Here is a 22,540-nt window from a genome sequence, read left to right as displayed (position 1 = left end):
TGCTGGGATGAGGCGATACGAGGAGGAGGAAGAGGAGGAGGAAGAGGAGAAAAGTCTTACGCGAGCTGCGAGGCGGCGCTCTGTCGCAGCTGTTCGGTTCGTTGCTTCAGGCCTTCTTTAGACAGAGTGGAGAGACGAGCGTCACCCTCCGGGGGGACGTAGGGGTCGAAGATTCCCGCTGATGAAGATATCAAACGGAGAGGATCAATCAGTATTTACCTTCCAACCGGGAGAGATGTTACAAAATACAGTGACGCACACTTTTGGGGTTGTCTCACGGCATTTATTGTTTATGATAGCAGGAGACCTGGTGTTGACATTGATGGACAAATGCGTCAATGTTTTCTCACAACTAATACACCAGTTTCCTTATCGAAATGATTACTGAATACCAAAACTATACGGTTTTTCTGAAAAATGTAATTAGTTTTGATGCAACCTTGTTTCATTTAACAAAAGAAGACAAAGCCCTTCTTGTCTTAACACAAGCAGCTAATATTTTGCAATGATTTAAATAAAATGACATAAAACAATTATTTAAAATAAATGACACCAATATGGCTCCAATAAAAGGGTCAAAATGTGACACTATTATATTATTATTCACATCAGAATGAGTCAAAAGAAATGTTTTACGTTACGACCACATATGAAATGACAACTTTTGTTTCTTGAAACTTGTTGATGCTCTTTGATATGAACACACTTTGGTAGATGAGGCAAATTCATCATCTTCATCACTTTTATCCCTCAAAAGTCTGATGTGTTTTATTTGATTAAATGTACTAGAACCTTATCGAAGCCTCCGCAGTCCTCACACTTTATCTTTTGAAACTAAAAGACTCGCACAGCAGCAATAGAAGAGAAAACAGAAGCATTATTACCGGTGCAGGCGATGTTGATGGGCCTCTCTAAGTACTCCTGTCTGAAGACGATGCCGGCCGCTCGGGCCTTGGCCTCCATGTTCTCCTGCTGGTGCTTCCCCTTCGTCCCCACCGCCGGAGGGACAAAGTACCGCTTCTTGGTGCGGACCGGCACGTAAAGCGGGACGGCGTGCCGCAGGTCCAGAGACGCCTCAGCGTTCTGAGAGAACGGGTTTGAAGATAGAACTTGAACTTTATTCATCCCAAAGTGAGCATTGTTGTAACACAAAAAGTAAGAAAGATTGAAAATATATATATATATATATATATATATATATATATATATATATATATATATATATATATATACATACATACAGGGTGAAAATCAAACAAAAATGAATCCTAAACATTGATTAACAAATATTATTATGCAGGTACACAACGCCAGGAATGTAAATAATTAAGGGTAAAGGTCATAAATATAGCTTGTTAACAGTAAACCAGTGGTAGCAAGTAACTGTACTAATACTACAGTGTCGGTTACCAGTCCTGCATTGAAAATGTCACTGAAGTAAAATAATGTAAACTTAACCAGAAATATGTACTTAAAAATATTAAAAGTATGCCCCATGTGACTCTTCGACAATATTTTAAAATCATTAGGATATTATTATTCATGCGTTAACGTGAAAGCAGGAATTCACAGTTCCTGTGATCTATAAACTAATGTTAATTCCCATTATGGATTATTCTTCTGATTATTTTGTCCAATAATCAATATATTACGTGTCAAAAATATTGAAAATATCAATTAAGGAAAAGCAGCATATTTCTGTAACTGGAAGCGTGGACTAATAAGTACAATATCTGCCTCTTACCGTTACTATACTCCATCTCAGTGTATAAAGATGCATAGAAGTACTCGGGTAAAGTAAAAATGACCACAACTTGGAGTAAATGTACTTAGCTAACCGACATCCCACCACCACAAAAAACGTCCCACTAATGTTTAAGAGGTCAAAATGTGACTGTTAAGTTAAAATTGATGGTAAATGACAGCAGGTTGGAAGTTTAATTTAAGATGTTTGTATTTCTAACATTTTATCGATTTAAAATGATCCTGCAGTAAATGTTGTTTCACTGCAGCTAACGTTAGCTAAGCTAGCAGCTAGCTCCCTCGGGCTACTTTAAAAACAGACATGTTCATAACAAACAAAACAAACGAGCTGCTTCATCAACATGTTGACCGTTTTTATTTAATAAAGTAAAGTGTCACAAAATGTCTCAGTACCTTCAAGCTGCTGCATGTTGCTCTGTGAAGAGCGACCAGTGTCCTCTTCATGGGCGCCGCCATCTTGCCACCATTTGACAGAACGTAAGGAAAAAAGAAAAGCATTTCCGATTTCCGCTTTCAAAATAAAACTGATATTTTAGGAGAGGGTTTCAGGGTTATTTTTTATGTTGGTCATTAAAATGATATCATACAGTAATTGTGTTACCTAAACCCCAAAAAGGTGAATTGACCCATGCATTCAATTCAATTTAATTGTATATATTTATTTTATTGTATTGCTGTTGTGTTATTATTACGTTGTCTATTTTTGTGTGTTCTGTTCTTAGCTTACCAGTTAGTAAAAGAAATACACGTAGCAATGCTACAATTTAAAAATCTGGCTGCCAAAATCCTATTTAAGTAAAACTAGGTAATACATCTCGGATTTGTGAATCTAACTTTTGAACTGTGGTTCAAGGACGACTTGCTCTATTCATTGAGACAGACGACTATTTACATATAAACAAACTCAGTGGATTATAATGTGTTCATCACTTTGGCATTGCCGCTAGTGAAAGTGGAGTTCATTTGAATTGCTTCATATACTGCTGTGCAGCTTCAATTATATTTTGTGTCACGAATAATCTTCAAAGTAACTAATGATATTAAATAAAAGCAAAGGAGTAGAAAGTAGAATATTACGGTAATACTCGTACATACAAGTTGTAGCTTTGAGTAAATTTATTTCTCAATACTTTTACTTTTGATTAAATTACGGGTCCTAATCTATACACTATGGAAGCCCATTTAAAAAAAAAATTAGGACCAAAAAAAAAAAAAAAATTAGGACCAGAAAAAAAAAAGATTAGGACCAAAAATAAAATAAATAAATAAAAATTAGGACCAGAAAAAAATTAAATTAAATTAGAACCAAAAAAAAAAAAAAAATTAGGACCAAAAAAAAAAAAAAAAATAGGACCAAAAAAATAAAAAATAGGGAGGAAAAAAATATAGATTTCTTTTCGTTGACAAAAATAAAGAAAACATCTAAGCAATATGTTATTTCATCACTTTGGTTTTACAATACCTTAATTTAAATGTAAATATGTATTGTTCATACAACAAAACAAGCACAGGTAAAAAAAAAAGTCCAATCTTGTTTTAATTCAAAATATCTTTTAGTAAATAATAAGAGCACTTGAATATAAAACAGTGCTTGCTCGGCAATGTCAACCACCTGTAAGCCCGTATTGATGGGTTACTTTAAAGTAAATAATTCATTCAATATATGTGTGGACTTTGCATTTTACTCAGTTCTTAAAAAGGGTCAATGGAAGGTCAACAATCTGCTTTGTCTGTACATATATTAGCTACAGTTATATTTAGGCTGTAACTGTAATTTTGCCATTTGTAGTCAAGTTGTCATTTCTCTCCTGGAATAAAACCTTTTTTTGTTGCCTTTTTTCAAGTCAACGGAAAAAAAGACAAAGAAAAATAAAAAAAAAATTTTGTCCTAATTTTTTTTTTTTTTGGTCTTAATTTTTTTTTTTTTTTGGTCCTAATTTTATTTTTATTTTTTTTGGTCCTAATTTTTTTTTTTTTTTTTTTTTGTCCTAATTTTTTTTTTTTTTTTTTTTTGCGTTGCGGGAATGGGCTTCCATAATACACATATACCTTACCAAGAAGGCTAATTCTTATTCTGATAATACTCGTGTACTTTTACTTAAATGCAATACTAAATGCAGGACTTACACTCGTGTATTTTATACAGTGGCGTCGCTACTTTCACTCGATATTTATTCTTCAATTCGAATATTATGACTAGAATGTGTGTCCACGGACCCAGTGCGGGCTCGTTCGCAACGTGACAATGACGCGACGTGATGACGTCACGCGCACGTCGACTCGACGCTGCGTTAAGTTGAGTTGTTTGGGCTGTCTACGGGGAGAGAAGTGCTGAGAGGGTTCCAGTTGATGTTGCTGCTCCTGGGCCGCAGGGTTCCGCTGTCATTCGCACACAGACTCACTCGCCTGCTGTCCACCGTCACTTGTCGAGGCCCGTTTTGCTCCGCTCGGCATTAATAAAACTCAGAGCGATAACTGGAGTGACACACAACACCGTCTTCCTTAGCGCGACCGGCCAAAATACAGGAACCATGCCCGAAAGGAGGCCCTTCGTTCGGTTACCGACTGACGTTTACCCCGTCAACTACGGCTTGTGTCTGAAGCCCGACCTGATCGACTTCACCTTTGAAGGCAAGCTGGAGGCGCTCGTGGAGGTAAACGTTAACGTGGATCCCGGGCGTCCTGGCTTCATACACGGATGGATTTTGTCTGTGTGTGGCGGTGATCTTGTTACGTAATCTGACCAGCTAACGTTACCAGCAGCGAGCTAATTTACCTTCGTCCGGCTGATAACGAACAGATCGCGAGCCACTAGCTCGTCGGGAGCGAGCTAGCTGACCGTTGGCGGCGGTGGCTAACGTTAATGGTAGCTGACCGTTGGTGGCGGTAGCTAACGTCAACGGTCAGCTACCTGGCCGTTTCACCACAGGGCTCTCGCCGGCTGAAGGAGACCCACAAGTGGGAGTGAAACATACAACATGAATAAATCATAATATATTTATGTGTGTATGGATGTGAGTAGCTGGGAGCTAACCAAGGCTAGCTAGCACAACAGTCCCGCAGACTTGCACTCTCACGTTAGCTTAGCCGTCGCACCGCGGACGTTAGCCCGCTAACTGGCGCTTAACGTGAAGGTGTTAAAGAGCAGTCTGCGGCGCGCCAGCAGCTTTAACCCCCATTTGCTGCACGGGTGCATTGCTCTAAATCACTTTCATTTAATCTGTTTAAAGGTCACGGAGCTTGCCAACGAGCCCAACTAGTGGCTAGCTGTCGCTCACTAATGTTTGCTAAATCATGGCAACATCACGTTGCCCCCTCCCACCCGCTCCCTCTCGGGGAAAGAATCATTTTCAGAGCCTTTTACTTGAGTAAAAGTACTACTTTAATGCTAAACTATGAGAATACTTAATGTAGCCTTACGTAAATACAAATATGCAAGTATTATGGAAAGTGAAAGTATTCATTTAGCAGTAAAAATGTCCCCAGTCAGTGTTATACTATTACATTTGTGACGTTTCTGAGTTAATATTGCTGCTGCAGTAATGTTTGTCTGTTACATTGTTACTTGGAGATGTTTACGGTTGTTGCGAATGTGAACTAATGTCTATATTTTTTAGGGTTGTTTAAGATTCACCAACGCATCATTTTCCATAAGGTCATCCTCGTGTTTGTAACGTCGCTGTCCTGTGAGAACCACGTGTCTGTCAATTGTTCACGAGCTTAAAAAAAAACAGCTTTGTGACTATTTTTTTCCCCATCTGATCAGAGACAGTTCAATTAGCTTAAGAAGTAGGAGGATTATATCCAGGCACACACCAAAGAAAACACTTCATCCTTCACTTTGTCACACACATTAAAAGTATACATATCTGGAGATGTGTGTGTTTTATTCCTGAACTGGGAGGTAAAACATCTGAAAAGCAAGTAAAGTAGAAGTAAAAAGTTGCTTCAAATTAAAATACTATTATAACAAAGCATACGCGCTTCATAAAGTGTACAGCACTAACAAAAAAGCACCAAACTGTCCTGCATGTGAAACTGACAGGTCTGTGAATATGCATGAAGTCTTTCATGAAGGGGGAAATGTGAGCAATGCACACTGCGTTTGCTCATGCCGGTTAGCTTTCAGTTGACTTAAGGTGATAGGTTAGTGAATCAGTTCGGATCCCTGAGGCTTATCCCCGCAGTGAGTGGAGCTACTATGTAACCCGGCACGTAAAACAAACACGCCAGCTTTTCCTCAGAGCGCCTTTACCGATACGGAGTCGTGCCTCTCCGCGTACGAGTCCACCTGTCGGCTGAATGGCCGAACACCTGCGAGGGAAACGCTCACCTGACACACTTTATGGGAGCGATTTGGGATACGCGGCGGCTTCGTGTGTTACGGCCAACATGTTTTGTGTGCGACGCCCTTCACTCCCGGGGTTATAAACTGCTGCCCTATCAGGAACAGATAATGTTATGAGTAGTAAATTACACAAAATGATAAGATAACAGTAACTCCTGAGGAGCGAGAGTCAAATATGAAATGCCGGAAAACAACGCAAATAACGTTTTGCACGACCGTTAGTGCGACAGCAACTCGTAGAAATAAAGTTTACAAATGTGATAAAACCAAGACAAGCAGGGTAGAGCCTCACGCTTTCCTCCAAGAACCACTTTCAGGATTACACATCGTACAAACGGATTGTTTCAGCAGTAAGCCATTGAAAGGTGACACTGGATGCTTTTGGAGAGGTTTGTCTTATTTTGTTTTGTGTCTTATTGGCACCAGGACAGGTGACACCTAGCTCAACTAATAAATATATACGTGTGTGTGTGTGTATTTATACATATGAGATCATGTGCTTATTACGATTGAGGATATGATCTCTATTAAAGCGGTACATATTTAAACCAGCCATACTGATGTAGCATCCAACCAAGATTTGAATATATTTAAACATTGTGTTATTTAAAGTACTGAATGCAAATCCTGATCCCAGCAGCTCTTCCCGGTAGTTTATTCTGTAGTTTACTTTTTTCCTCCAGCGCTTCCTAGGAGGTGAAACTTCTCGACCACAGGTTTTGGTTTTGGCAACACCTCGTTCTCCTGCCGCCCGGGTGAATTACAATGCGCCGGAAGAAACCCAAGCACTGTGGCGCTCTGCCGTGCGCCCGGCATGTTTCATAACGACAGGCCGGCTCTTCCGCGTCCAACCAGCGGCGCCACGAGCCGTGAACGTCGCTGTTAACGTCGCTGTTAACGGCGTGGCGTCGGAAGTTCTTTATCTGCCACCGGTTTGCCTGTGTGTTCAGCCGTGTACATTCATCCCCCGTCTCCGCTATCTGAGTTTCCATCAGAGCGGCGTTTGCTCTCGTCAAAACGAAAGACCTCCTCCTCCTTTACGTACTCTGAGGATTCATTCACTCCCTCATACCTCACCTTCCCAAACAGTTTGGGGGATTTGAAATCATGCTGCCACAGAGATTACCGTTGGTAAATTATACTGTTTTTTATGTCAATATTTACAGGTAACACAAGCCACAAATCAGATTGTGATGAACTGCGCTGACATCGATATCATCACGGCGTCGTTCGTACCGCAGGGAGGAGAAGGTGAGGCTCTTTTATTCTTTATTAATAATAAACACAAATGTAGCTTGTAGGTATCTTGATTTTGCATTTTTTCGGGGGGGATTACAGCTGATTTTTAAACTCCTGCGCAAGGAGGCGTTCATGGTCTCATGTCTTTGTCTTCCTCTCTTTTCTAGAAATTAACGCCACAGGATTCAACTATCAAAACGAGGACGAGAAAGTCACGCTGTCGTTTCCTAGCGCTCTACAGAAAGGTACGAAGTGGACTCCACGTGTCCCCGCTCGCTGGTTGTGTCTGCTTTTTGAAACGTTACTCAGTCTGAGATGTTTACCTGCGGAACTAACAGTGCTCTCTCTCCCCCCCTCACCCCCTCCAGGCTCTGGCACGTTGAAGATAGACTTCGTCGGGGAGCTGAACGACAAAATGAAGGGATTCTACAGAAGTAAATACACGACCGCCGCCGGAGAGATCCGCTACGCCGCCGTCACACAGTTTGAGGTGAGCTGATGGCGCGCAGGGAATGGCATGTTTTTATTTTCGGGAAATTCAAGTGTGTTGCTTAACACACGACTCGCCCGTGTTACATCATAGCAGAGGGGGCGTGGCGGCCATGTGACTTTGATTATTTTCGTTGCCAGATTTGTCCTCCAGATGATGCAATGTCTCGATGTTCATACTTATGTTTTGAAGATGCCTCTGTGTGTGTTAAGTTTTTTTTTGGGAAAGTTCAAATTGAGGTCAGTCCAGTGAACGTTTCTACTTAAAATGAGAACCGTCTGTTGTTGACAGGAATAAATACTGGTCAGATAAAGTTACCGCTGCTCAATGACACAAGTTGAGAGAGAAGTCTGCGTGAAACCAAAGCGCTCAAAGGAAGTGTCGTCTGACCTTCATGCTGTCGCACAAACGTGACACAAGTAATTGCGTTAGAGAGGCCGACTTAAAACCAGCTCGATGTAGAAATATACCTTGTAATATAAGAAGTATAATGTTGTTACTGATTAACATGCACCGGTAGATAAACCTCAGTCAGAGTAACTTCCTCACAGCAACTTCTGTGTCGTCGCTAGTTCTCGTTATGAGGTGGAACAACTGGCGGTGGCGCGGCGCAGCTCGCGGGGAACGTTTCAGGGAACCCGACTGTAAAACAAGTAAAAAAAAATTAAAAAAGAGGCACCTTTTTGTTTCGAGGCTGGTCGCCAGATGAAATCATTGTCTCCGGGGCTTTTTCTTTATTTGAAATGAAATGCTACAAATGTCAAGACTAAATGTCACGCGTTCAGTACATCTGCTTTTAAAAAGAAAAAGCTGACAAGCTGTTTTTTTTCACTTGGCATGGATAAAAAATGCTCGACTGTAGTGCCGCCTGCTCCTGCAACAAAGGGAAAGGGGCCGAAAGGGTGACGCTCACACATCTGTCTGTGTGTCTGTCTGTCTGTCTGTCTGTCTGTCTGTCTGTCTGTCTGTCTATGTATCTACATGATCCAGTCAGTCATGGTTTCATGTGGTTTTATAAAGTTTGTAATCACTGTACTCTTCCTTCCTTCCTTCCTTGTTTCCTTCCCTCCAGGCCACGGACGCTCGCAGAGCTTTCCCCTGTTGGGACGAGCCGGCTATCAAAGCCACCTTTGACATCGCTCTGACAGTTCCCAAGGACCGCGTAGCCTTGTCAAATATGGTACGTGTCACACGGTCGCTCTCTGAGAGACTCCGGACTCTCCGAGTTGCTCGCTGCTGCCAAGTTTCTTTTTGAGTGTGTGCGTTTCCTTCACTTTCTCTTCGTAGCCTACACAACAGCTGTGTGTTTCACCTCCCGGCTCATGTAATGTTTAACAACGTGTGAAATGGAAACTGCTGGACAGAAAACGTCTTCTGCAGCTAAACGCCGTCGGCTGCCTCCGTCCGTCTGGAGGTTTTTCCCCCCGACGCGCCGCAGCTCCACGAGGCTTTCCGTCCAGTCGGTTACGTCGTCATCCGTCTCACTGTGTAAAGGAGAGACGGGCAAATAAACTGTATAAAAATAAGTACTTTATATATAAATAGTGGTTGTGTAGAGACGGATTGCAGAGCTACAAGTGAAGGAAATTCCATTCTCGCTGCCAGCAGGACTGATCCTGCTCAGAGGGACGCCCGTCCAGCGCTCCACCTTTTTAGTTTCCACGGACTTGAGGAAATGTATTTTCTCGGCAGGTCCAGTGCAAACACGAGGGGGGTTTCCACACGAGTACAGATGAGGATTATATACCTACAAGTACTGAGATAACTACTGAGACGTAAATGTCGACCGGAGCCAAAGGAAAAGTCTGGCGGGCCGTCTGACGGTTTCTTTTTTTCGTTGGCAAACAAACAAACGGCAAATGCTTTGCACTAACGAGTAGTGTGTGCGTGTGTGTGCGTGTGCGTGTGCGTGTGCGTGTGTGTGTGCGTGTGCGTGTGTGTGTGTGTGTGTGTGTGCGTGTGCGCGTGCGTGTGTGCATCAAAGCCCCATATCTCTTGTTCCTGAGCCGTACAGAGGCATTAAATACAAAGAGCCTCTCTGTTGCCCTGGGTGACTTGTTCCTTTATCACCATGAACACACACACACACACACACTCTATAGTTTATTTTGACTCAACCCCCCCCCCCACACACACACACACACACACATACACCGACACCGCTCTGCTGTCAAAAACACTCACTAGAGCACCAAATGTGGATTAATCCGCTGCTGAAAATAGTCCCTGACAAAAGCTCCATTTCCTTTTTTGTTTTTTAACATCAAAATAAAAAAAAGGCCTAAGAACAAATGACATTTTTTTTAAAAAGCGATGAGCTCCAATGAACTGAGAGCCACAGACAGGAAGTCAGATTATTTAGAGACGGACTAACACATTGTTAAGCTTTCATTTTAATCCGTTCATGATTTTTGACGACGATGAGGAAAAATAACCTTTTTTTTAAAAAAAAAAAAAAAAAAAATTGCTGGATGGTTCCAGATGTCGTCTGACCTCTGACCTCTGCTGTCGCCCGGCTGTCGGGCCAAAGAGTCTCTCCTCGTGCCGCAGAAACGTCAGAAGCTAACGGGCGCTACGTCGTCAAGTAGATCTGAGCTCAAGAGGACGAAGCGCTCTGATGAGTTTGACCCCGTCGACCTCGCGCCCCCCCCCCCCCCCCCCCCCCCACCGTGCGTTGTTTGTGCTGCTCGTTAACGCGCCGCCGCGTCTCGCCCCAACAGAATGTCATCGACCGAAAGCCATACCCGGAGGACGAGAACCTGGTGGAGATGCGGTTCGCCACCACGCCCGTCATGTCCACGTACCTCGTGGCGTTCGTCATCGGAGAATACGACTTTGTGGAGAGCCAGTCGACAGACGGCGTCACGGTGCGCGTGTACACGCCCATCGGGAAGGCGGAGCAGGGGAAGTTCGCCCTGGAGGTGAGTGTGTGTGTGTGTGTGTGTGTGTATTCATGTGGTTGTGTGTGTGTGTGTGTATAGCTGGTTTTGCCTTTGCTCAGAGAAATTATATAAAAACTACAAACATGTAAATTCTTAAATCTGCTTGAACATTAACTATCAGCCTGAAGTTCTTCATCCACCGTCTGTTGTTTGTTTGTTTGCAGGTTGCGACTAAGACTTTGCCGTTCTACAAAGACTACTTCAACGTTCCGTACCCGTTGCCTAAAATCGATCTCATAGCGATCGCTGACTTCGCTGCCGGTGAGTCGCCGTCCGTTCGCTGCTTCTGACACATGTAATGCTGAAAGTGCTGAAAGTGAAACCTCCACCTCTCTCCCCCTTCACTCAGGTGCCATGGAGAACTGGGGCCTTGTGACCTACAGGTAAGACTTACCTGCTCTGGAACGACATTCACAGCCAGGATACTGGTTGGGACCAACCGCCTCATGCTGGGATGTCTGGAAATGAAGCAAAATAACCACGAGCCAGAGACCTGGAGCAGTCAGAGTCTTTTCCTCGCTATTTGACAGTTAGGCGGTTTCTCAGACGTTTTCCAGAATGGAAAAATCACCTAAAATGACGTTGTCCCTCAAGGTTCTGGTGTCTTCATGTGTTATTTTGAGCTTGTGAGTGTCTCTATACGCCTCCATCATCGTCCTGTAGGCCCCGTTTCACTCTAAACCTCAGACGTTTGAATACTTGATGCCGAGCTGTGTCTCGATTCATCTTCAGGGTCTCAGCTTTTGGATGACACATAGCCTAATTAATGAATTGAACAATTTGTTTGAGTGACAGACAGTTGAATAACCGCCATTTTGGATAAATGACATTTAAAATGAACATTCCAACGGTCACAAACATGATGACTTCCTGTTTTTTATCCTGGGAAATCTTTTGGTTTGGGAACTGTTTTAAAACGTTTCTCGGGGCTCTGGGGAATGACTTCCTGACGTTTTTAAAGACCAAGTGATTTAATCTGGGCAGCTGCAGGCCCCTCCACCCTCCACTCTTTCTTTCCCTCAAAGTCCTCGCTGCAGTCGTCCGTCTGCTCAACAGCCGCGAGGGCTTTTTAATCGCCTTCTGCTTCGGCTCGCCGTTCGGGCGGTGGGACTCGGCACACGAGCGGCGGGCTACGGTTTGATGGAGGGAACGGCTGCCTCAGATCAGAAGCCTCGTCGCTCACTCTGTGTTGTTGTTGTTGTTGTTGTTGTTTACAGGGAGACGGCGCTGCTAATCGACCCCAAAGACTCCTGCGCGTCCTCCAGGCAGTGGGTGGCGCTGGTGGTCGGACACGAACTCGCCCACCAGTGGTTCGGAAACCTGGTGACGATGGTAAGAGGACATAAACTGAGGAGGAGGAGAAGAAGAAGACATTAGTATACAATTCAATACAGTCAATTTAAACATTTTAGGGTTATTTTAACAGTTATCGCCTCTCTTTGGATCGTATTTGTCTGAATGTTGGACATTAACGCGTTTTTTTTAAATCCACTGCCCTTCAGAAAGTACTGTAATGTGTTGGATTGTGTTAGTATCTTTAACGTAGGGCATCACGTTTAGGTCATCTCGTGTGTGTGTGTGTGTGTGTGTGTGTGTGTGTGTGTGTGTGTGTGTGTGTGCAGGAATGGTGGACCCACCTGTGGCTCAATGAGGGTTTCGCCTCCTGGATCGAGTACCTGTGCGTGGACCACTGCTTCCCCGAGTACGACATCTGGACCCAGTTCGTCTCGGCCGACTACACCCGCGCCCTGGACCTGGACGCGCTGGACAGCAGCCATCCCATAGAGGTGAGCCGGAGGGACTAAGACCAGGATGTAGACACAAACAGGAAGTGTGTATTAAAGTACACCGCTGTGAGCCGGCGGGCTCTATTGGGTCCAGGCTGTATTGCCGCGCTGTCGTCACCAGGATGTTGACGGTCGTTTCCGTCTACTTTTCAAGGAGCTGAGCGCTTTCTGCAGCCGTCTGCATCGCGGTGGTTAAAAGATTTAGACGTTTGAAAACACCTGCTGATGATTAAAATGCAGAGGAGGGAGCATGAACGCGAGCGAGTGTCTCCACGGTGACTCATCCGTCTGACGGTTATTTATTGGCACTTTTAAAAAAAGTAACCCTTGAAATAAATCATGTTGATTATTCCCTCGTTAACGTCTCTCGCTCGCTCTTTGTCTCTAATCCTTTTTAAAATGAGTCCGAAAGTGACAGCGACGCCTCAATTTGCCCAAAATGTGATCAAATACAGAGAAATGTCCGACTTTAAATGGCCCTGAATCGATGCCCGAGGACTTCCCCTCAGGTCATCTCTGCAAACCACGCCCAGAAAGTCGCTGTATTCCCCCGACTAGGGCGCTTAGGGGGAGTTTAACCTTTTGGAAACCGTGCGCGAAAATCCTCCCGCGGCCAAATGAAGTCCCAGCATGCACCATTCAGACAATGTTTTAGCATGAAATACATAATTTTTCAATCGAATGACAGTTTTTTGTCTGAACTCCTTCCTAACAGGCCAATTCTTTGTTTTATTGTAATTGTTGTGGGAGATTCTGATTCTTTAGGTCCTAATCTTTCCAAAAAGGTGTCTTATTGACGCTCCAGGAGGCTTTTTTGGGGGCTCATATCATGCTGGATGTTAAAAGTGATTATGTTTTTGCAGATATAATTTTTTTTTACAAAGACTTTGCTGAACAAGTACATACAATAAACAAAAGTATTGGAATTAATTTGGGGTTCCTCCCACGACTCAAACACAGGGCAAAGGAGGTCGAGAGACGGGTTAGAGGTTCTAGTCCCTGGGAAAAGTTCCTATAGTCAAAAAAACGGTTTATAGGTTGTAAAAATAGGACGTTATTTTGTATGAATTGTTGTTTCTTTTGTACACGGAGACCCAACCGCTGTTTGTTCAACCAGACCGGTGAAGAAAGAGCCAAAAGTCTCTCTGAGCAGTGAGAAGAAGAAGAATAGAAGAAATGAGTCGTGTTTAGTCCAATAAGCTGGAAGTGTAGTGTCAAAATGTGTGCGGAAGAAAATAAGTGATGTAAAAAGCGGTCCGTGTAACGTGTGAACCAGCGACCGCCTCCTCACCGTCCGCTTCCTGTCTCTGCGTTCCCGCCTCCAGGTGAACGTGGGCCATCCGTCCGAGGTGGACGAGATCTTCGACGCCATCTCCTACAGCAAAGGGGCGTCTGTGATCCGGATGCTGCACAACTACACGGGAGACGAGGTCGGTGTTTCCTCTCTCTGCTCCATCCTCTCCTCCTCGCTGTCCGTCGAGCTTCACCTCCCGCTCTTCCCTTTTTTCTCGTAGGACTTCAGGAAAGGAATGCACGCCTACCTTATGAAGTTCCAACACAAAAATGCTTCGACAGGTAAGAAGGCGTTTCCCCGTCGCCGTTGTGTTGATTCCCCCCTCCCTGCTCTGACCCCCTGCTGTCCCCTCAGAGGACCTGTGGGACTGTCTGGAACAGGCCAGCGGGAAACCCATCGCTCAGGTGATGAGCTCGTGGACCCAGCAGATGGGCTTCCCCATCATCGAGGTGGAGGAGCAGCAGGTGAGCCGAGCCGCTGGCGCTTTAAATCCATGTCGGACATTTTGTCTCGCCGGCACTTATTATCTTCTTTTTCCTCTTCAGAAGTGACAAAGTGACGGCTGGTTCTATTTTAGTGGCCTGCTTGCTGATTTTATCTCTCACACACACACGCACACACACACACACACACACACGCACACGCTAACCACGATGTTTATTTACAGCAAGGTGGCGACCGCATCCTGAAGTTGTCTCAGAAGAAGTTCTGTGCCAGTGGACCTCACAGCGGTGAGTTTACAGCCCTCGTGTTTCTTTTTTTTGTCTCAAATATAATATTATTATTCATATTTTGTACCAGAGTCTCACGTGTACCGAGACATGCAACTGAAACATTGACAAAGAAATGTGAAAATATGTTTTTATACTGTTGAAAACTAAAGACAAAGTGAGGGAAAAAAAAATATACGTAATATTTTCTATTACATGTATTATACTAAACAATATATTTTGTTTCGCTATAGTACTGCATTTCACCGAATACTATATATGATACCATACTTTACAGTAATGTTATACTGTTTCACTACATCACATACTTTGTTATAATGCTATATTTTTACAGCGTATCATTACTTAATCATATCATATTTCCAGTCTGTTGTCCGTTGTTACTTTGCGGCAACTTTTAAATCACATCACTGCCACTTTGTCCCGTTATTATTGTACTTATTGTACATTTTACATCCCATATTTATTTGTATTTCTGTCCGTGCGTCGCTGCAGCTGAATGAAGATCGTGTTTTATCGCCTCGTTGCCTTTTCGTCGCGTCTCACTTGACTTGTGTTGTCGTCTAGCAGGCGACAACAGCCCCGGCTGGATGGTGCCCGTCAGCATTTGTACCAGCGAAGACCCCAAATGCACCAAGCTCAAGGTTCTGCTGGACAGACCCGAGACGACCGTCACCGTGAGCGGCGTGGCGCCCGACCAGTGGGTGAAGGTGAGGCCGCGCCGCCCCGCGTGCTCAGACCGGCGCTTCGCCCGTTTTCCCTCCTCTCTCCTGAACCCGACTCCGAGTCAGTGTTTGCATCATTTAAGCTGGCAGCCGTTGTTCTACGTGGATTATTTGTGACGTAGCTGCGGACACATTTGGGTCAAAGGTCACGCAGGCGATGTCAAACTTTAAGCCGTGGCGGTCGCCGTGTTTTTATTTTTTTGGCTCTTTCGCTCAGACGTTAAAGTTAAACTTTGACCGAAGGGGATCCGGTTTCCTCGAGCTGAATTTAATGAGTCACGACGCCTCGATCTGATTTTATGGGAAGTTTATGCAAAGTTCACAGATTGGAGTTCCTTTTTTTAAATATATATTTCAACTGATTCTTTTGTTGAAAGCCGAGGTTCGTTTCCTGAAGCCGGAGACGTTGCAGGTGCGAGATCAACCCGCGTAAAAGCACCAGAGCTCGCTGGGAGAGGACTTTACACGAATACGAAGAAGTCAAAGTTCTGATTCTGACTAAAAGTAACACAGTTTAAACGGTAGCGTGCAACAACAACAACAACAACAACAAATGTCGGCTGCCAACGAATCGCCGACTGTGAATGTGTCAACGATCAGATCTCGCGTGTCTCTGTGTGAAGTTAATGTGTCGCTCGGACGTATTTTCATTCTTTTCTTTCTCTCTCCAACAAGCGTGAAATGGACTTTGGAGCAAAGACACAAAAACATAATATATTCACATCTCATGAGGAGCAGTTTTAAACTCTGCTGTTACCTGTCAGCCTGAGTTACGTGTCTAACTTCTACGTATTCGTCTGATTTATTATAGTTCAAGACTTTGATTGTGATTCGTCACATGCTGCGATAACTCCGCCCCCTTTAATAACCTCTGAAGCACAAAACGCCTCTTATCGGACAAAAGAAATAAAAATCTTTCCTTAATTATCTCTGGAATCACATCGTTGTTTAACTTCATTTACAGGATGCATATCGTGGAATTTCTTTTTTTAAGTAACCGCCCACGCGTCATAAAGCAAGTGCAAATCGCTTATGCAAGTTTTAAGTCCCAGCATGCCTCAGTGAGACAATGTTTTGCCATTTTAACAGTTTTTTCACTGAAAAATATGTCGCGGTCTCGCTCCCTGTCAGCCGGGCTGGATGAGACGCCCTGAAAGGAGCCGGCGGTCTGATGCCGCCGTGTCCCTGCCGTTCACAGATCAATCCCGGCACCGTGGGTTTCTACCGCATCCAGTACAGCACCAGCATGCTGGAGAGCCTGCTGCCGGGGGTTCGAGACCTGAGCCTGCAGCCCGTGGACCGACTCGGCCTGCAGAACGACCTCTTCTCCCTGGTGACACACACACACACACACACACATACACTTTCATGCACGCACATGCTCGGGCACAGGCACACACACTCTTACACACACACATGCATAGTTAAAGGTCATATTAATGTGGTTAAAAGTCATGTTAATATGGTTAAAAGTCATATTAATGTGGTTAAAAGTCATGTTAATGTGGTTTAAAGTCATGTTAATGTGGTTAAAAGTCATGTTAATATGGTTAAAAGTCATATTAATGTGGTTAAAAGTCATATTAATGTGGTTAAAAGTCAAATTAATGTGGTTTAAAGTCATGTTAATGTGGTTTAAAGTCATATGAATGTGGTTTAATGTCATATTAATGTGGTTTAAAGTCATATTAATGTGGTTTAAAGTCATGTTAATGTGGTTTAGAGTCATATTAATGTGGTTTAAAGTCATATTAATGTGGTTTAAAGTCATGTTAATGTGGTTTGAAGTCATGTTAATGTGGTTTAGAGTCATGTTAATGTGGTTTAAAGTCATGTTAATGTGGTTTAAAGTCATATTAATGTGGTTTAAAGTCATGTTAATGTGGTTTGAAGTCATGTTAATGTGGTTTAGAGTCATGTTAATGTGGTTTAAAGTCATGTTAATGTGGTTTAAAGTCATGTTAATGTGGTTTAGAGTCATGTTAATGTGGTTTAGAGTCATGTTAATGTGGTTTAAAGTCATGTTAATGTGGTTTAAAGTCATATTAATGTGGTTTAAAGTCATGTTAATGTGGTTTAAAGTCATATTAATGTGGTTTAAAGTCATGTTAATGTGGTTTAAAGTCATGTTAATGTGGTTTAGAGTCATGTTAATGTGGTTTAAAGTCATATTAATGTGGTTTGAAGTCATAGAAGTGTTGTTGTTGTTGCGTTCAGTCTCGTGCCGGGATGATCAGCACGGTGGAGGTGCTGAAGCTGATGGAGGCGTTCGTCAACGAGCCCAACTACACGGTGTGGAGCGACCTGAGCTGCAACCTGGGCGTGCTGTCCTCGCTGCTGTCGCACACCGACTTCCACGAGGAGATCCAGGAGTTCATCCGGGACCTCTTCACCCCCATCGGCCTGGAGCTGGGCTGGGACTGCAAGCCGGGGGAGGGTGAGGACGCTTCTTCTTCTGGGCTTCAGCTAGAGCAGAGCTTTCATTTACACACCTCACAAACCAGCTTCAAGCTGCGACTGAAGATTATTTTATTACTTTCATCCTCAAAACTGAGCCGCTTCCTGTGAAGTTGCATAAAACCATTTTATGTCAAGTAATTAACCTTAAAATGTATCAACAGGAAATGTTCCTACATCACGTGTGTGTGTGTGTGTGTGTGTGTGTGCGTGCGTGCGTGCGTGCGTGTGCGCGCGTGCATGCATATATAAGTGTGTGTGTATAAATGTGTGTGTGTGTATGAACGTGTGTGTGCGTGTGTATATATGAATATATGTGTGTGTGTGTGTGTGTGTGAGAGAGTGTATATATATGTGTGTGTGTATTTATATGTCTATATTGTGTATTTATGTACACACATACTTATACATACATGTATGTGTGTGTATATAAATATGTGTCTGTCTGTCTGTCTGTCTGTATGTGTGTGTATAAATATGTTTGTCTATATGGTGTGTTGGTGTGTTGGTGCAGTAACAGCACCAGTGTGTGTGTGTGTGTGTGTGTGTGTGTGTGTGTGTGTGTAGTTGTCTGTCTTGTTGTGTTAATGCAATAACTTCAGTGTGTGTTTATGTGTGTAGTTGTCTATCTTATTGTGTTGGTGCAGTAACTTAAGTGTGTGTGTGTGTGTGTGTGTGTGTGTGTGTGTGTGTGTGTGTGTGTGTGTGTGTGTCCTGCAGGCCACCTGGACGCTCTGCTGAGGAGTCTGGTTCTGGGGAAGCTGGGTAAAGCGGGACACAAGCCCACGCTGGAAGAAGCCCGGCGGAGGTTCAGGGACCACGTGGAGGGGAAGCCCGTCCTGCCGGCGGACCTGCGCAGCCCGGTGAGCGCGAGGGAACGCCGCGAGCGCTCGCCATAGTTGTGTTGTGATGATGTCATCATTATTCATATTGCTGTTTTCCTTAATCCGGCTGCAAAGTTCCTCACAGGCCTGAAAAGATCTTTTCTCTGCTAGTTTTTAGCATGTAGAGAAAAGAGCGTAAGTCTGCCGGTTACACGTCCAACCAAAGTCCAAATGGTCCTCCACACACAGACTGCATTCACATCTTCACATGTTGTAATAGCGTTGACGTCTGGCGGCATCAGTGTCGTGGTCACAAGCGGCATCCCACTGAAGTACCGCTTTGTGCCTTCCAGGTGTATTTAACGGTGCTGAAGCACGGAGACAGCGCCACACTGGACACAATGCTGAAGGTGAGGCGCCGTCACTACGGAGGCAACGCTGTGTGTTCTGCATGAACAGACCTGAGAGAAGTGATCATCAGGGCTCTTACGCTCATGGAAATGAGGCTTAAAGTCATGAAAATGTGGCTTAAAGTCATGAAAATGTGGCTTAAAGTCATGAAAATGCATTGGCCAACATCATGCACACCGATGTGTTCTCATCTTCTTGTCTCTCCCTCTCTCCCTCCCTCTCTCTCTCTCCCTCTCTCTCTCTCTCTCTCCAGCTCCACAAACAGGCCGACATGCAGGAGGAGAAGAATCGCATCGAGCGAGTGCTCGGCGCCATCTCGGCCCCCGACCTCATCCAGAAGGTCCTCAGCTTCGCGCTCTCGGTAAACATTTTGTTGTGAAAACTCGTTGATGCGGTTCTGCTTTTTGTTTCGGAGGAAAATGTGACCCAGTTTCCGTTCCTTTTGTTTATCTGGACTTTGAGTCGGGGTTTTGTGGCTTAATGATTACTCCGACGCCGAGAGCGAGATAATGAGGCGCCAACTACGAGCGCCGCGAATTAGCGTTGGGCTTTTTTGTTCAGTTCAATGTCCAAAAAGTCCGGCAGCGTTTCCCACCGTCTCCTCGGCTAACCCCGACTCTCTCTCTGGGTCTCGTCCCTTTCCCCCCCGGCAGGAAGACGTCCGTCCCCAGGACACGGTGTCAGTAATCGGGGGCGTGGCCGGGAGCAGTAAACAAGGCCGGAAAGCCGCCTGGAAGTTCGTGAAGGACAACTGGGAGGAGCTTTACAACCGCTACCAGGGCGGCTTCCTCATATCACGGCTCATCAAGGTCGGAGCGCGTTCACGCCGCGGTAACCATTTGTGTTCCTGCGACTGTCTGCTCCTTGTTTTCAAATTAAAAACTCTTTATTGTGTTTGACGTCGTTGCAGCTCACAGTTGATGGATTTGCTGGCGACAAAATGGCCGCTGAAGTGAAGGTGAGCGAGAGCTTCATTTTTTTTCTCAACATTTTTATTGGTTGTTTTTTAAGGAGGTTCATTGTTGTTTTTTATGAAAAAACTGATTTTTAAATCAAATAATACTGTTGCAACATGTTACTAGGCCACTTTTGACCACCAGGGGGCAGAATTGCAGAGCAGTGAAGCATTTCTAAAGCAGGACTCACACTGTCAGGGAAAACCTGGGAAAAAGTCAAGGAATTTTAAAATGGTTATTTCCAAGAAAAGTCCTTAGGAAAAAAATCCCAAAAGTCGTGTAAATGTGTTATATTCATGTGTTCATGACGTTCATTCAAACTGAGTGTGAAATAATGAATCTGCTTTGAAAAGAAAGAGGCTCAAAATATCAGCAGCATACATACAGGCATCTATATGAATGTTTGTTCTTTTAATCAAACTATTGTCTCTCATTCATTTGAGTCATTTAAGGTTTACTGTATGCTTTGAATCCTCATTGTTAGTTTAAATACTACATTTTATCACTTTGTACTGTTTACACACACATTTCACACAATGTTTGCTTGTGTAAATGTGGTTAAAAGTCATGTAAATGTGGTTAAAAGTCATAGTAACTCATTGGTCACAATGCTTATGAACCCTGCTCGCAGTAAAACGTTCTTTAATCTACCAACTTAAGTTCTTCTGAAGCTGCTCAGATGTGTGTCCACCGATGACATCACAAACTTTGACGCCAGACATTGAAAGTTTTACCGAGAAGAGAAACGCCCTCAAACGCTCCGCGTGTGTCTTTTGTCCCCGCAGAGTTTCTTCGAGAGTCACCCGGCGCCGTCGGCCGAGCGCACGGTGCAGCAGTGCTGCGAGAACATCAACCTCAACGTCGCCTGGCTGAAGCGCGACGCCGACGACATCTCTCAGTATCTACTGCAGCGCAAAGCGCCCCCCGTCTGAGCCGCCGCCACCTCCTTCCAGTTCAACTCCTCCCTTACTCCTCCCCCCTCCAGCGCGGACCTTCCACCATCATAGCTCCTCCCCCCTCCCTCCCCTACTGCAGACCACGGCGTCCTCGCAGCCGGCTTCATTACTCTTAAGAAACTGTGTGTGGGGAAAACGAGAAAACGGCAAAAGCCGAGAATTTAACGACAAAAAGAGACTCTTTCTACGTTAACGAAGCAAATTCATTTTTAGTCGGACCAGGAATGTAGAGTTTTACCCCCGCCCCTCTCCCGCCTCCCACCTCTCCCCCCATTTTGCCCGCGAGCGGACGGCACTTTTTCGACGAGTGACATTATCGAAAACGGAGTCCCGGAAACGCCGTCCCATTGAGACGTGACCGCTAACGCTAATGCTAACACTCTGCACCACCGGCCCGTATGCACACCGTCATCCATCTCTGCGTCGTAGCTGAGAAAACTGTGAATCCCCCACCTCGACACCCCCTCCCCCTTTTTTTGATTTTTTTTCCTGCTGCCACTCATTTTTTAATGCATGAATTGTGATTTTTGTTTTTTCTTCTGCATTTGCTGCTTTGTTTACTTTGGTTTGTTTTCTGTACAAACAACAAATTTACTTTATTTTCAATTTTCGAAATCCTCCCCAACCCTCCTCCCCATTCTCATCACAAGTAATTCACACCTCCTCCCTGTCCTTTCGGGCGATGTGATTGGGTGAGAGCAGAGTGATTGGTTGAGAGTGGGCGGAGTAGGGTTAATAACGTAGTGTGTGTTGTAGTCTCCAACAGCACTGATATCCTCCATCGCTAATAAACGGTTAGACGAGGCGAGCAGCGATAGCATGGTACTACATTGTGAACTGTATAATGCAAGATGTCTTTTGTTTGGTTTGTTTCTTTGCAGACGATGTTTATAAATAATGAAAAAGGTTCATGGTTTCCTGTCCCCTCCCTCCTCCAAAACCCCTCCAGCTCTGTTCAGTCAAGAGTTTGTATAGTTTGAATCATCAACGAACATATTGCCCCCCCCCCCCCCCCCTGTTTCTTTATCTGCCACCCTCCAATGAAAAGAAGATATCGGCATGTTTTATAAAACATCAGATGCAGTGATTTATTTAAGTGTTGAGATCATGTTTTTATTCAGAGGCGAGACAGTTGAGACTACAAAAAAAGAAGATCACAACATCGCTCTTCAGGGCCTTTTATTCCTCTTTCTGACAGCAGGAAACGCCTCTTAATGGAGGTCCAGGTCCCGATCCCGGACTTGGTGGACGCGACAGATCCACCGGACTCCGCTGACGAACTCGGAGGCCTTAAATCTGTTCGACTGGTTTGCAGAAAAATATTTAACGCGGGAAAACTGGTGAAAATAGTTTATTTCCACATAACGTCAAAATGTATCTAATGTGACAGAATATGCAGACTTGTTGAACGAGTATATCTATATAGAATTTACAATTTGATGTGGTTTTATGAAGAAGCATACCGACCCAAGTCATCCGACCCGTTGTTGACTCCTCCCCTTTTCCCCACACCCAAAACATTTGTTCTTTTTTTGTTTTGTTTATTCTTTTTTTTTTTGTTTAAAACTACAGTTGGTGTTCATTAAAGTGAAAAAGGATTATAAAAACAAATGATG

The 22,540-nt window shown here is 44.1% G+C and overlaps 2 protein-coding genes across 4 annotated transcripts in view; one reads left to right on the top strand and one right to left on the bottom strand.

Moving 5' to 3' along the window:
* The window catches only part of mrpl45 (mitochondrial ribosomal protein L45), an 8,209-nt gene extending 3,650 nt beyond the window's left edge, over positions 1–4,559 (bottom strand). Inside the window, exons 1-4 of one of the 2 annotated variants that reach the window (XM_068595591.1) lie at positions 4,541–4,559; positions 2,158–2,220; positions 885–1,083; positions 61–178 (exon numbers count right to left, since the gene is read on the bottom strand). In XM_068595591.1, the coding sequence (XP_068451692.1) occupies positions 61–178; positions 885–1,083; positions 2,158–2,220 (380 nt within the window). In that variant the 5' untranslated portion in view covers positions 4,541–4,559. Of the gene's footprint in view, positions 1–60; positions 179–884; positions 1,084–2,157; positions 2,262–4,540 lie in introns of those variants that run through there. The other variant, XM_068595590.1, reaches the window with a different exon arrangement.
* Positions 4,041–22,540, top strand: npepps (aminopeptidase puromycin sensitive). Of its 2 annotated transcripts, none has more exons than XM_068595589.1 (23): positions 4,041–4,418; positions 7,279–7,363; positions 7,519–7,596; positions 7,720–7,841; positions 8,914–9,021; positions 10,562–10,762; positions 10,948–11,044; positions 11,133–11,166; positions 12,001–12,115; positions 12,406–12,570; positions 13,896–14,000; positions 14,085–14,145; positions 14,219–14,328; positions 14,532–14,595; positions 15,163–15,305; positions 16,519–16,653; positions 17,538–17,757; positions 18,498–18,640; positions 18,955–19,011; positions 19,266–19,373; positions 19,666–19,821; positions 19,923–19,970; positions 20,754–22,540. In XM_068595589.1, the coding sequence occupies exons 1-23, from the start codon at positions 4,296–4,298 to the stop codon at positions 20,898–20,900; spliced, it is 2,625 nt and encodes an 874-aa protein (XP_068451690.1). In that variant the 5' UTR covers positions 4,041–4,295; the 3' UTR covers positions 20,901–22,540. The 2 variants fall into 2 exon arrangements, with proteins under 2 accessions (XP_068451690.1, XP_068451689.1); XM_068595588.1 differs by having other exon boundaries at positions 4,042–4,418; positions 15,166–15,305.

Source organism: Clinocottus analis, unplaced genomic scaffold (assembly GCF_023055335.1).
Source record: "Clinocottus analis isolate CAN_PGR_092001 unplaced genomic scaffold, fCliAna1.0.p SCAF_31, whole genome shotgun sequence".
In the NCBI taxonomy this organism is placed as follows: Eukaryota; Metazoa; Chordata; class Actinopteri; order Perciformes; family Cottidae; genus Clinocottus; species Clinocottus analis.
Note: the sequence above shows the minus strand (reverse complement) of the source record. Positions and strands in the feature narration are given on the sequence as shown.

Bases quoted from the DNA above. Each gene is read 5' to 3' on its own strand.
- npepps (XM_068595589.1), top strand. From the start codon at position 4,296: ATGCCCGAAAGGAGGCCCTTCGTTCGGTTACCGACTGACGTTTACCCC. The intron at 19,012-19,265 runs GTGAGGCGCCGT...CTCTCTCTCCAG, and splicing joins CACTGGACACAATGCTGAAG to CTCCACAAACAGGCCGACAT. The intron at 19,822-19,922 runs GTCGGAGCGCGT...ACGTCGTTGCAG, and splicing joins TCATATCACGGCTCATCAAG to CTCACAGTTGATGGATTTGC.